Source organism: Centrocercus urophasianus, unplaced genomic scaffold (assembly GCF_019232065.1).
Source record: "Centrocercus urophasianus isolate 14NV4802_14NV808 unplaced genomic scaffold, USGS_Curo_1.0 seq_10, whole genome shotgun sequence".
NCBI lineage: Eukaryota > Metazoa > Chordata > Aves > Galliformes > Phasianidae > Centrocercus > Centrocercus urophasianus.
In genome coordinates, this window is record NW_024884142.1 from 58,728,870 (window position 1) to 58,743,264 (window position 14,395).

Genomic DNA, 14,395 nt, shown 5'->3' on the forward strand with positions numbered 1-14,395 from the left:
TCACCACCCTCTGTGTGAAAAACTTCCTCCTAATATCTAACCTAAACCTCCCTTGTTTCAGTTTAAAATCTTTCCCCTTTGTCCTATCACTACCCACCCTTGCAAACAGCCGTTCCCCTTCCTGTTCCCCCTCCAATATGCTACCTTCAAGTATTGGAAGGTACCTGAGGTCCCTGTAGAGCCTTCTCTTATCCCAGCTAAAGAAGTCCAGTTCCTTCAACCTTTCTTTATAGGAGAGGTTCTCCAGCCCTCTGATCATTTAAGTGGCCCTATATATACCCACTAACAATTCTGATATTTCCGCTAATGTAAGTATTTCAACAACCTGTCCTGAGAGCCAGCACTAGCAGAAAGTGAAACCACTTTCTTAACAGAACTCTGCAGACAGTGACAAACCTCCAGCTGGCAACATTATCCCCACAATAACATGGTTTGCAATCCATTTCTAGAAAGGCATCGCTGAGAAAAAAAAATTTTCTTTGCCTTACCCTAGCTCCTCACCTCTTGTAATGCCTGATTCCCTGGATCACTAGTGTGAAAAACTGCTGTCAGAACTGAAAAGCTCAATATGACCCGGATGATTCTGTCGAATGCAAACTATTTAAAGCACATAATTTGTTTACCTCTAGCTCACATGACTAGGCCAAACAGGAAGAGTTTGCGTGGGCTCAACATAGTACCTCAATTGTCATTTCTGAAACAGTAGCACAGGAGAAATCTGCCTGAGCTGACCAACTCATCTATTCCTTCCCCAAACTTAAAGAATTTATTCCTCCAGTTTTCTCTATACCTCCACAATTGTCTTCTCTAGTTATGTAACCCCAGAGTTCTGACTTTTCATCTACCCAGATCTAGCAACTCTTTCCAGATCCATCATAGTTCCAAAACAAGCCCATACCTACTAATCCTGCCTACTTCCTTATTCCATTTACCTTCCCGCTTTGCCAATCCAAGTCTCCCATTCTTGCCCCCTTCAAACACTCCCTAGCATGCCTCTCTTCCTTTCTATATTCTTGAGCAAGAGGTGGAAAGGTTTGCCTGTATTCATGTCCAAAAGCTCAATTACAGGCTAGAGCTGAATGCACAGAAGTAGTCACGTCCACTCAAACACCTAAAAATACCTCTTGACTGTTCACATTCCTGAAGCACTGATAATGCTTCTGAAAAGTCTGTAAGGTGAACAAATAGGGATGAATTCTCACAGACAGAATCAATAACTACAGTATAATCTTGTTTGCTCAAACTCAAGGCAAGAAAATGCTGAAGTATATCACTAAGCTACATGCATTTTAGTTTGGGTAGGCTTTTTTTTTTTTTTTTTTCAGTTAAGACTCTGCTTCTCACATTCTAGAGAACAGCTGAAGCCTCTCAGCAAGGCTGCCCGAAGACATCCACAAAGAACACACACTCTGACATGAAGTACTTAAACAGAAATCAAGTGCTTGACAAGAAGCACAAGCCATCTGAGTAAGCATGAATATAAATACTTCGTGTACGGAAGAAGCAGAAAGAGGGAATGCGATAATGAAGAAAAAAATAACAAATTTGTAATCTAAATCACAAGAAAATTAATAATAACTACTTTCACAGTACTACAAATCCATCCACATCTACAAGTTCACGTTCATTACTGCTCTTTGTTTCACAAAAAGCTGTTGAGTAGCAAGCACTTCCCAATGCCTGTCTACTCCAGTAGCTATGCAGTATCTTAGGAGGGGATTAAAGCGTTTCCCTGAAGTAACAATCACCATCTCTGCTAAAAGTAAAGCTCTATGCAGGGACAGCAGTCAATACCTAACCTGTCCTTTCCTACCTACTATAAGCAGCCTTTTTTTTTTTTTAAAGGGGTGGGAGGTGGGTAAAAAAGAGTGGCTGTGAACGATGGGATATTTGAAATATCAAATCCATAAACCACAAAGCAGTCCTTTAAGCAGTCAATCTGAACTACACAAAGTAGGTTTGCAACACCAGACTCTGTAAGCTCCTACCTCAAAAGAAATCCATATACTCTGCAACCGGACAGGGAGCAGAGCACAACAGAGAAAGGAAGTATGCACTCAACTACCATCACGCTCCTTTAATACCACAATCATAACAATTATTATTATAATCAAGTGATTGCTTCTCTGACACACGTGCCTGCAAAGCTTCGCAAACACTGGTGACTTTTATAAGCTGATGAGATTTTGCTGCATTTTGTCACTAATGAAAAAAGGGTAAAAATTAAAAAGAGAACCAAGACAGAGTCTATCACATCCTGTTTAAAACAGGACCAGTGAATTTTAAGTAGCAAAGTGTTTACACCTTGGTAATCAGCAAAATCACATCTGTAAACTATTACTTTTGAATACGGTACAGTACAGTACTTTAAATTTTCTCCATTTAAATTTGCAAGACTCCAATGTGCTAAGTTTGTGCAAATAAAGGCTGTCCCACCAAATACGTTAAGAATAATATGGTCACTAGGTATTATACAGCAAATAATTACCTGCAATTTTTAAGAAACCTGACAACACAGACGCTGAAGATGTGATAGAAAAGGTTTACATACAAATAATTCCGTGCCACAGGAATATTCTGCATATATATAAATCTTAAGACAGTTAACCGCTACAAATCAAGGAAGTTACTTTATGGATATGTTACTGGACACATTCATTTATGATACGGTGACTAGTTTTTGTCCATCTATTAAATGAGTTAGCAACTTACAGCTTAGCTTTACAGCTGACATTGAACAATTTATTTTGCTACTATCACTTTACAGGGAAAACAACATCTGATAACATAAGCCAAGAAATCTTCCAATGCTTCTTTGAACTATATGCATGTTCACCTCAGGCTATATTAGGCGGAACACTGCCAGCAGGTTGAAGGAGGCCGTTCTTTCTCTCTACTCAGCACTGGTGAGACAATTGGAGCACTGTCAGTTCTGGGCTTCCCAGTAAGACACATTGGGCATACTAGGGTGAAGCCAATGAAGGGTTATATAAAGGACAAAACGAAGAGCTCGAAGCATCTGACACACAAGCAGAGGCTGAGAGCTGGGACTGTTCAGCCTGGAGGAAAAAAAAGGGCTGAGGGGGGATCTTACCAATGTGCATAAATACCTGGTGGGGGGAGTAAAGAAGGCGAAGCCAGGCTCTTCTCATTGATGCCCACTGAAAGGACAGAAGGCAATGGGCACAAAATGAAATACAAGAAATTCCATTTAAACTATAAGAAAATGCTTTGCACAGGGTGTCCAGAAAGATTGTAGAGTCTCCGTTCCAGAAGGCACTGAAAATCTGACTTAGCTCTTAGTAACCTGCTCCAGCTGACCCTGCTCTAAGTAGGTAGATTGGACTAGACAATCTCCACAAGTGCCCTTCAATTCCATTGATATATTTATTAACCACTGCAAAATAATTTTTACTCTGTTGTTTTCCATACAAATACTCAGTACAGACTAATGTCTGTCATCTTACAGTCTTAGGATAGTAAAGCATACAGGGCTAAATCTTACACTAATTGCAATACCTGACAGCTCAGGACTCCTACAGGAAAAAAGAAAGGAAGGATAAAAGAAGGAAAAAAAAAAAGTGACAAAACTAGTTACTGGTTTTTCAGAGAGCTTATATTCTGCCTAAAAGAAGCTCTCAGTATGTTACAAAAACTACCATTAAGAAGCTTTTTACAATCCTCTCTCAGGAACCGCCAGTTAAAGAAGCAGATGCAAATGAAGTTAAGATAATCCAAAACCATGAGAAGTCCCAAACTGGCAAAAGGTTGTTTCAAGAAGCCAAAACAAAACACAGAAGACCAACAGAAATACAGGAGAGAGAAAATAGAAGAACAGCAACAACAAAGGCATCAGTACAAAGAACATTAGAAATCCAAGAAGCAGATCTGATACATTTCAAAAGCACTCTCTAACCAGCCAAATGGATGCAGAAGACAGTTATCTGAATACAACATAAACATCAGCATGAAAAATTCTAAATAAAATCCAATATGCTGAATCTTATCCTCAGGTTTCAACTTCTTCCTGCATTCAAAGAGTCATAAGTAACATTTATGGTCAATATATACAGTGAGCATTGCAATGCTCTTCCAAGCAGAACTGCTGCTGAAAATCAATCAAAATAACCAATCTTTAAAAAAACAACACAAAACACTTTACAGAATGTTAGTTACTAACTTAGTGAAAGCTTAAGTACCCTGCCTTTTTTTAATTACAGAAACTATAATGCTACAGATACATGAAACACATAGCATAAGTACTCTCCATTAACTCCTGGAACAGCCTAAAACACCTATTTCTAAATACTTACAGTACACTCTTGCATCTCCTGTTCTTTAGTTGCCAGCCTCATGACCAGAATATTTTCTCTTCGGGCAGATTCTTGCTGTTGCTGTTTCAGTTTCTCTTCAGATTCTCTCAATCCCGTCACATCATTAGCTGATAAAATTAATACAACAAAAAGCACAGGTTTTAAAGCATCCTTTCCCAAACACTCTTTCAAGACAGCTTGAAAAAAAAAAAAAAAAAGCTGACAGTCAAATTCATTGGCAGCAAAAGAGTTAAATTAACCACAACTATAAGCATGAGTAACAAAGCGCTCAAAGTATCATTAAGTGCTTGAAGAAGCTTGACAAGTTCTATTTTAAATACAGCTATCCTTCCTTACTACTAAATTTGGAAGTGTTCCCATGCTTTATACAGGAATAAAATTTTGATTAATTAAACAATTGCTCCATCCTTCACCACTATTGCTTGCACTGTGAAACTGGGGAAGCTGAAACTCTCCTGACATTTGTAACAAATTCCACGTCTTAAGTGGTGTCACGTGTGATCAGTTCTCAAAGTGATTTCAACACTTTAAGTGTGACAGTAAGTCAGTGGAGAACCTCAGACATGACAGATCAGACACAAGGATGTCTTCTGATCCATGAAGATTCATAAAAATTAATATACAAAATATGGAAGAAAGCCACAGTTGCAAGTTATCCAAAAACTGGAACACGTGCAAGCAGCCTGATACAAACAGAATACATTTACCCTGCTACCTTCAAATATATAATGATTGAAAGCTGGAATAATTAAGGTCAGGGGTTTTTCAAATGTTTTTCTTTTTTTTTTTTTTGTAGTCAAGCACTAGACCTGCTTTAAGCATAAACATCACAACTTGCTTCAGAACTGTTATTTCTAATTTGCTGTTGTTGCATATATGGCAATAGATGAGATGTAACAACAGAGTTAAGAGGGAACATCCGTGGACTGACAAGAAATCCCTTCAAAATTACTGCTTCCAAGATTTTGGGTATTGAGGCTGATAAGGTGAACAGAAAACTTAGGAAGAGGCCCAAGCTGCTCACATAACATTTCAAAACTGACTTCAGACTTGGTAAATCAGACAATTCCCAAATGCATGTAGACCTTCTCAATTGAGAGTAAGATGAAATTATCCAGTAGTCTCACTTTCGAAAGACTGAAGTACAGCCCAAAGTTTAAAGATTACATGAAATAGACATTCCAATTGTTAATTCAAATTACCCAGTCAGATAAAGAATCAGCTGGATATTCATTTTAGATCTTTAGGAACTGTTCTCCCTCCCATGTGATTTACAATTGTGTAAGATTACAGAAAGCACAAACATTCACAGTATTTTGGTAGAGGAAAACTTTCCACCACTGCAAGAATTTTGAAAATAGAGGTAATTGTGGGGTTGTGTTTTTGCCTAACAGTTCATGCACTGATGGTCCACAAATGCAAAAACAGAATTTTGAGAAGTCCATTTCAGATTGGCAAAGAAAAAGAAGTTGCTTGAAAAACTGGGAAAGTCTGAAAACTCCTACTGGGAAAAACAAGGACTTTGCTTAGAAAAAAATAATAATATGACATTGCACTTATGATGAATATTTATTATTTTTAACACTAACATGACATTGTTTGACCACTCTGCTTTACACAAACGTTTAAAACATTGAGGCAACTCACACAGTTTTGAAACTTTGCTAACTTACAATTAAGGTCTGTGTACTTGCCCTCCAAAGCTTGCACGTACGCTTCATACTGTTTCCACCTATTGCAGAAAGAAAAATATTTATTTATTAAAATCAAAGCAACTAATTCCTGAACTTTTAGCTTATATGTTTACTATAAAAATCAGAAAACATCAAGAGATAATCACGCAATAAAAGACAGTTCTTTGTTTTCACTCAAAATTTACCTCTTAAAAACTACTTCTAACATTTTTGACAAACACTAGAATCAAATCAGACTTATTACTTAGTTATCTGTGCTAAGTACCCAAGAAGCCTCTCACTGCCAACGCGGAATCATGCAAACAGAACTCTGTAACAGAAGTTGTAACACAAGGATAATACACGTCTGCTAACAAGTGAACAGCAGAGCAAGTAGAATGATCTATCAGTGGTACACTACAGCCTGCAGTCCAGGTTAAGCAGTTATTACAGCTTATTTAAAGCAAGACCATACTGGTCATATTTACTGAACAGCCAACCAATTAAATGACTCTTTGGAGTTATGCTGTTAATGTTATGCATCCAGATTCAGAAAACTTCACACTGAGAAACAGCATTGCATTTGATAGAAATCATCAATAGCAAATAAAGTCTACAGTAAAGTTTACCATGACTCATCAACAAGCACGGTGCACTGCTGCTTTTTGTTGTTGCTTTTGTTTTGGTCCTTTCTGTTTGGCTGTTGCCATTGGGTTCGTTTAGGTTGCGGTTTTTTGTTTGTTTAATTTAGGGGGGGAAGCACAGGAGTACTACTGACTGCATGTCTTTTTCACATCATTACCATTCCACAAGGTTAAATAAGCTCACCTAACAAACATTACCACTAGAGAAATGGACAGTTTCTCCTCCCTCCCTCCCAATTTGCCCTTTTCCTCTCCACCATTTTATGCCAGACCCATCATAACTACTTCCCAACCTACAACATTCTTACCTCTAAACTATAAGATCTGAATGGTTTCATAAACAAGCAGTCTACAAATGGCCTGTGAAGCACCAGATCTATATCAGCATGTGAGATCATCACATCACTGAGCAACACAAAAGCATGCAGAAGATTCCTTCTAGCAGTAAATATATATATGTATCTTTAGGTGAATCAGCAATGAGCACATTTAAGATCTGCAGGAGAGTAGCAGCACTCCCACCAAACCCTTAAACTTATTGTTTTAGCTGCTTTTAAAAAAACACCTCTGGTTAGAAACAAAGGTTTCATAGTTTGACCACTGGAAGTACAGCATTCAGTCAGAATGACAGCCCTCAAAAAGGGAAACTGAAATAGTCTACTAAATAGCAAATACAGAAAAAACCTGTATTTTGCATGAATTGATTACATGAAAGAATAAAAAAGCAAGTCTTTAAAATGCAGCATTACTTGGCAGAGTTCTCTCACAGCCTGAAAACAACAGCTCTGTCAAAACTGAGATCTGTTGATCAGTAACAGGAGCTATACAAAGTGAGCAAAACAAAGCCCTGAAACACAAGACAGGCAGATGTAACAGACTACCATCAGAAAGAAAACACACGGCCTGTGGTCACCACACAAGTCAGAGCTACCATCTCTAGATCACCTCTCAGTAAGTCCCAGCATTTAAGCAAGAACTCAATTCCTGGAAAAGAACAGAGGCTGTATTAGAACATGTCATGGACTTTCCAAGTCGCGTGACTCCCAGCTCCTCCAGAAAAATGACCTTCAAGACAAAACGACCTATGCTCTGTCAGAACAGACAAAACCTGGCAAATATTGCAGCAGTTCCTCTGAAAGTATGTTTAAGAAACTGTACAGAATAAACCTGTGATCACCACACTGGCAGAGAAAACTCCGGCAATCGAGTTCAAAAATCAGAGGCTTTCTACTAAAGCAGCTTCAGTGTTGTACATGAACGCGGTCTCAGTAATTCTGGTACAACTACAGATCTCAATCTCTGTTCCAGGGATGAAACTTTTACCTCCCTTCGGGCAAACCAAAAAGCTAGCAATTACAAAGGCAAAAATCCAAAGCAGGTTCATTTCATACAATCAGACCTCTTTTAAGCCATTAAAACAACCTACTAAGCTAACAGCATCCAAACAGAAAATGAAATAACAGAAGTTTAAAATTATCTGCATGAAACAAGCAGTTCATTGGCCCACCCTTTTCAACTCAATTTGCAGTTGCAGCTCTTTAACTACAAAAATACCTGACACGTCGCAGTAACTATCAAGATTTTTTCTTAAAGTCAAAACATTTACAGACCGTATCAACAAAACATTTCGAGAACATTTCTGAAGCCAACCTGAAGGAAGAAACAGCGCTGAGCTTAAGCCATTCCAAAACTGACTGGCTGTGTGACACACTGAGTAGAAGTCAGTGAAGGCACTGTATTTCACCCACCACTTGAGTAAATATAGGCACTTCAGCATACTGACCACTAAGCTGAACAGCCCAGGGAATTCAGATAAGAAGTTTTTTTAAAGCTACGATCTACAGAGCACTTTGCTATCATGTTCCTGGCTCTTCCTCGTTCAGACTGACAGGAGCTATCCTACTGCAGAGGAGGAGAAGATGAACAGGTGATACCACAGCTGCAACAAGACAAGGAAATGCCCCACAGGCCAGACAAATCCTGTTGCTCCTGCTCACTTTCAGTCAGTGGGAGCAACAGCAAACCTCAACTACAAGCTTTGTGGAAAATATTAGTGAAGTTTCAACACAACACAGAGGAAGTGACAGAAAGCATTAGTATTTTCCACACATGCATTTTAGCAGCTCAAGTCACACAGAGATAACACATCAGCTATAAGAACAAACCATAGATGACACACTATTATTTTAAAAGCATATGCCCCATTGCAGCGTGGGGGAAAAACCCACAAACACTCTCCATCTTATTTTAAGATGATGTGGTAGGGGTCAGCACATTTTTCTATGCCTGAAAGCAGTAGAGATGCCTTTAATTAAAATGATACTTGCATAATGGCATAGCATTTTATTCCAACCTACAAATGAAGTTAGCGGTAAGTGCAGTAATTGCCAGCTTCATATGAAGCCATGAACAAAATCAAGATTAGTGTAAATCCTTTACATACATAGATAAAATTTTGAAGAGTGTTTGCAGAACTGCTGAACGCAAACAAAATGGACATGGCCAGTATGGCATTAAATAAGGACAGTTACTCTCCTTAAAGCAATAAGGCCTTTCTGAGTACAGAAGTTGTTTCATTCACATTAAGAGGAAGACAATAACAACATAGCTGTCATCAGTCCATTGCCTTCTGTCTCTTCACCAACTCAGTTTATTTGCTGACACACTTCAGCTCCTTGGGCAGATTCCACCGTATTCTCCTTTTAATAAACAGGTATCAACTTCTAAGGCAGAAAGCAATCAAGAACATCCCCAGAGATATTCTTGAGTATGAAAATTTCTGTTAGAGATTCCCAAGAACTAAACCACCCAAAAGCAGCATTTTTCTGTGTAAACACCTTCCTCTTCACTCCAAAAGAATAGGTATTGAGGAGATGAAGCCAGAGACCAGTTTGAAACATACGAAGGATGATGCTGATCCCCAATGGAATAAATGTCACTCCAGCAGTGGCTAACAGAAGTAGTACCAGCTGCGTTGGACCTGTGTTCTTACATTCCTACACAACTTAGTCCTTTAAACTCACCTGTGAAATGCTAACATTTAACCACCTCAGGAGACTGTAATAATGCAAATAACTCACAATGCACAAAAAGTCAAGAGCTAAAGCTTTTCAGAATGTACAAACTACTCTACCAGATAAATAAATGACCCACAGATTCATTTAGTCCCTTGTTTATCAATCAGAAAATTCAGATACACAGGCTCTATATACCTGTGCCTTGGTCTGTTTCTTTAATCAAGTGGTCTATGTGACAGAATCATTGATGTGTTTTCCATGGCAACCCTTAATTTTCTGTAAGGTGAAAAACATAACTGGGCTTTTCTATATGCAAGTTTTGAGTGCTAATTAGTAAAATTTGACATTTTACTGTTAATACCTGAATGTGCTGAGAAGACAACTGTGTGGACTAGGAGAGTCCTGCAGCAGAAAGTAGTTTACTTTTTGTGATGTTTAAAAATAACTTGCTATCTAGCAAGGAATGTATGCAACCTTGACTTCTAAAGCTGCAAGTGAAGAAAAAACAACTCCTACTTATGGATTAGAAAACACTTTCCAGGACTTTGAGGGGAAACACTTTTTCCTGAAGGACACAAACTACATATAAAAATATTTCAAGTATGAAAGCATTAAAAAAGACGCACTGTGAAAATGCTATAGGTTTTCAGAACGAGAGTGCTAAAAAGCAAGAGAAGGGTACATTACATCTTCTGTAAAGAATTCAATAAAGTGTTGCCATAGGAAAAGAACAAAACTGATGCTTTACCTTAGGATAAGTTCATCTCTAGGCAAAACTTTAAAATCTGCTTCACTAAGACGAACCTGTGGAGCAAAAGGAGAAGCACAACTTACCAAGTTATCATGACTATCTGGGGCGGGGGGAGCAGGGGGGCCACAAATATTTTTAAACATACCTTCTTTGGGAGAGGTTCTTCATTCGTCATTGTGAACTCTGAAGGGGGGAGAAGGAGTGTTAGTTTAGTTACTATTGCGTATGAAATAGTCATTAGACACCTGTACTTCTGCTCTTCATTTCTCTATTCCTGATACTAAATTACTGACATGTTGGCTCCATACAACATATAGCCAGATTACAACTATGACAAGTTTACTGTTGTCATTGAGATAAAAAGTCAGTGGACTACTTCCTAGAAGTGAGCCAAAGCTTTCTTTAGCATCTAAAAACGCTACTAGTAATACTTTTCAACTTCACTAAGAACAAAACATCAGACTTTATCAATTTAAATAAAAATTTAAAGGCAAAGTGACATTTCTTGTATGTCCAAAACTATTTAATGCAATGTTTCCCAAGGAAGGGGATAACATCAACTACAAAAGCAATTAATACTACTACTTCAGTACCATTTTAGAATAAAGCAAATGATTTGGGAACATTATCTGTAAAGTTTGGGTTACATTATGTGCTTTCAACTCTTACACTACCTTTAAGATAGTGATAAATAAATATTAAGCAGTTACTTAAAAGCCCTCAGTTATTTTTAGGGAAGGTAGCATGTCAGTTAATGGCTTGCGTACACTATCAAATTTAATTTGTCTTGTGTGTTTGTACCACAATTGGATTGTATTTGTGCTAAGTTAAATATTCACACTTCCTTGAGTTACTGGACATGCTTCCTCAAATGCAAACAGATTTTTTTTTTAATGGGTAATAACATTAAAAACCAAGCCCACAAAAACTCTTAAACGTACAGCATTAAAGCATATTTAACAAGGAAGTTGAACTTCTTTAAAGACATGCATCTTTGCAATGTGCCCTCCAATAGAAAGCTGCAAATAGCATTGAGATTGGACAGGTTTGTAAAGCTGCTGCTATTCATATATACTAGAAAAAGTACACGGCCAATTCCTTGGTCACGAGCACAACTTCATGAAAACAATGCACTTCAAAAAACTGTTCTCAAAAAGACTCACACAAAGCATATTCACAAAGTATATTCACAAAGGCACCCAGTGAACTAATTTAACTTCTACAAATCCTAAGAGCCCCATTACCATCAATAACACAAAGACATGCCACATGAAGCACCATCACTTCACCTTACACAAACCTACTAACCACTGATAAATATACAGAACTCCCTTCAAATAAAATTTAAAAAAAAAAAAAAACAGTCTTCTTAAGACAGCAAGCAGAGCACACAGAAGAAACAGATTCTAAGCCCTTCATAAAATAGAAACTGACATCAGAATCCATGGGAATGGCTCTAAAAACATGCAGAAGAAGCATCTCACTGATGAATGGCAGCTTCCTGTTCCTAGCCTTCATGACAGACATTGAAGTGCTTCCCCAAGATAGAAAGGCCCACTCCCCAGTGCTTTAACTTCTGGCACAGCTCCTGCTTCACTTAACACGTACCTTGAATATATTCAAGAGGCTGAATATGAACTCAATGGTTTTCAACTCACTCATTCAATCCAATACAGAACAACTTAGAAATGGAAGAATGCTAGTGACCCCTGTATTTAAGTCGCCTATTACTTCAATTGCAATTTTACTAAAAATGTTTAGGAATCTTTCACTGCTTCTGTATTTGGAAGTACCAGCCTTGAAAACATGAGCACCATTCAAGTGCATCCTTTACAGAAAGGGTTGTTAAGCACTGGAATAGGCTCTCCATGGAGGTGGATGAGTTGCCATCCCTGGATGTGTTTAAAAACTATTTGAACGTGGTACTCAAGGACACGATTTAACAGAAGATTGCTAGGCAGTATGGTTAGGTCATGGTTGGACTTGATGATCTATAAGGCCTTTCCCACCTGAGCGATTCTGTGATTCTGAGCCCTTGCCAGAGAGAAGCACCATTTCCTATGTTCAAGAAAGCTACAACTACAACTAGCACCAATTAAATCATGCGCAGACGATGCAATTATTTAATTGCATGTTCCTCCAAAAAGTAACAGAAGCATGCAAATGTCAAAAAAAAGCTGAGTTTGCCCAAATACTTGGCTCATGAATGCTCAGGAGCATGTAACTTACAAACACTTGAGTGCTGCAACAAGTGTGGAGAAAATGTAAGTTTGATGTTCTGTCTAAGCCTGGGCTACCTTGCATGTCCAGGGTAAGCACAAGATCCCAATACTCAGCTCTCTACATCAGCAGCACACCTCTACTCCAATATTTACAACAAAACTATCTCTTGCCACCTATTGAAGATCCTTCAGCAACAGCGAGGAAGCTGGATGTTACAGGCCACTGCATTACAGAAGGTAGTTTTACTATCACATGTTATCATTTGCAGTGATAGATATAAAAACACCACCACAAAAAAGTTTACTAACAGCATTCAACAAGTTATCTCAGAAAACGTAGGCTGACTACATATACAGACAGATAACAGTGCTCTTCCTGTATGTGTGAATTTCAACCCCCAATTCCCATGTAAACTTGGGGATCTAAAGTGACTTGAAAAAGAGATCAGGAATTTATTTTTGGCATTGACTGAACCTGTACCGTCAGTCCCAGTGTTTTCCAGAAGCACTATGAGCATCAGGCTGATTATAACACTCAGTTGTCACAGCGATTTATCTTATCTTTCTTAGACATACATTTATGCACTACTGTCAGTAACATGACAGCTGAAACTTTCACTCTAAACTCAACTCAGTGGCTTTCCCAGTGCTGCGCAGTAAGGCACTCTTCATCGCTCACCTGCCCTCAGAAAAAGAGCTGATCTCTGCCACACAGTTCTGAAATGTTTTTCAAGAACACAGTAAGTGTAATTTTCTATAATGAAAAAAACAATGAAAACGTTTCCATATAACCTTCTTTTAAAGTTCATTTACATGATGAACAGCTTAACCACAGTATCCCAGCTAAGCACTTCCACAATTGTTTGGGCAATGTCAGCTGTTACATCTCATTCTCTCTGCATCTTCTCAATATAAAGTTACGCCCTGTACTTAATGAGAGCATGGCCACTGACAGAGGCTTTATAGGATTTCATCAGGGTTTTTATGGAAGTTTAAACACAAGAAGCCCAAAATGGAGAAAGCACATCTTGCTTTTGGAAGCCCTGGTAGCCTGCACAGCTTTTACTGAAAACTTTTATCAGTTGAGGATTTAGACAGGAAAAAGAAGTCAAAAAGCTAAGTAGTTAAGCATCAGATGCGAGCAAGCTGCTGCTTTCCTAATTACACTTCAAGTAACTGCCAGTTACTTTAATGATATGTAAACGAATGCTGTGGGGAAACCCCTGCGAAGCTTCTGGGCTTCCGCGAGAAGGGGGGTGGGGAAAAAAAAGCATACCCCCTACACAACCCCACACACGCACTTACGTACGCTTCACGCTCCGCCGCGGGATGATTTCACACCGCCTCGGCGCCCGCCCCTCCCCTCCCCACGGCCAAGCCCCGCCTCCTGCGCGGAGCCCCACGGCCCAGGCCCGCCGCAGCCGCAGACCCTGCTGCGGCCCTGCCCGCCCCCTCCCGCCTTCCCCGAGGCGGACGGCGCCGGGGCGCGGCGCTGCCGAGGGCGGGGTAGGAGGCTCCCCGCAGGGCGCCGGCCCTCGCACAAAATGGCTCTACGCGCTTCCGCTCCCCTCCCGCCTGAGATGAGGGGCGGACCGCCGGGTGCCCGCCGTTCGCCGGACCCCGCCGCCGGACGCGGCGAGCGGCCCTCGCTCGTCCACTTACCTCCCGCCGGCGGTGCGGAGGCCCGCTCTCTCGGCAGCGCGCTCGATTGCCTGGGCCGCACCCGTCACATGGAGGGCCGAACGCCGCCGCCG

The 14,395-nt window shown here is 39.6% G+C and overlaps 1 protein-coding gene across 2 annotated transcripts in view; it reads right to left on the reverse strand.

The window, feature by feature from the left end:
• The window catches only part of LOC122158246 (WT1 associated protein), a 23,796-nt gene extending 9,404 nt beyond the window's left edge, over positions 1-14,392 (reverse strand). The window contains exons 1-6 of one of the 2 annotated variants that reach the window (XM_042814779.1): positions 14,304-14,392; positions 10,565-10,602; positions 10,417-10,472; positions 6,008-6,066; positions 4,314-4,441; positions 3,111-3,161 (exon numbers count right to left, since the gene is read on the reverse strand). In XM_042814779.1, coding sequence (XP_042670713.1) covers positions 3,111-3,161; positions 4,314-4,441; positions 6,008-6,066; positions 10,417-10,472; positions 10,565-10,594 — 324 coding nt within the window. In that variant the 5' untranslated portion in view covers positions 10,595-10,602; positions 14,304-14,392. The remainder of the gene's footprint in view (positions 1-3,110; positions 3,162-4,313; positions 4,442-6,007; positions 6,067-10,416; positions 10,473-10,564; positions 10,603-14,303) is intronic. The other variant, XM_042814789.1, reaches the window with a different exon arrangement.
• Between the last annotated feature and the right edge of the window lie 3 nt (positions 14,393-14,395).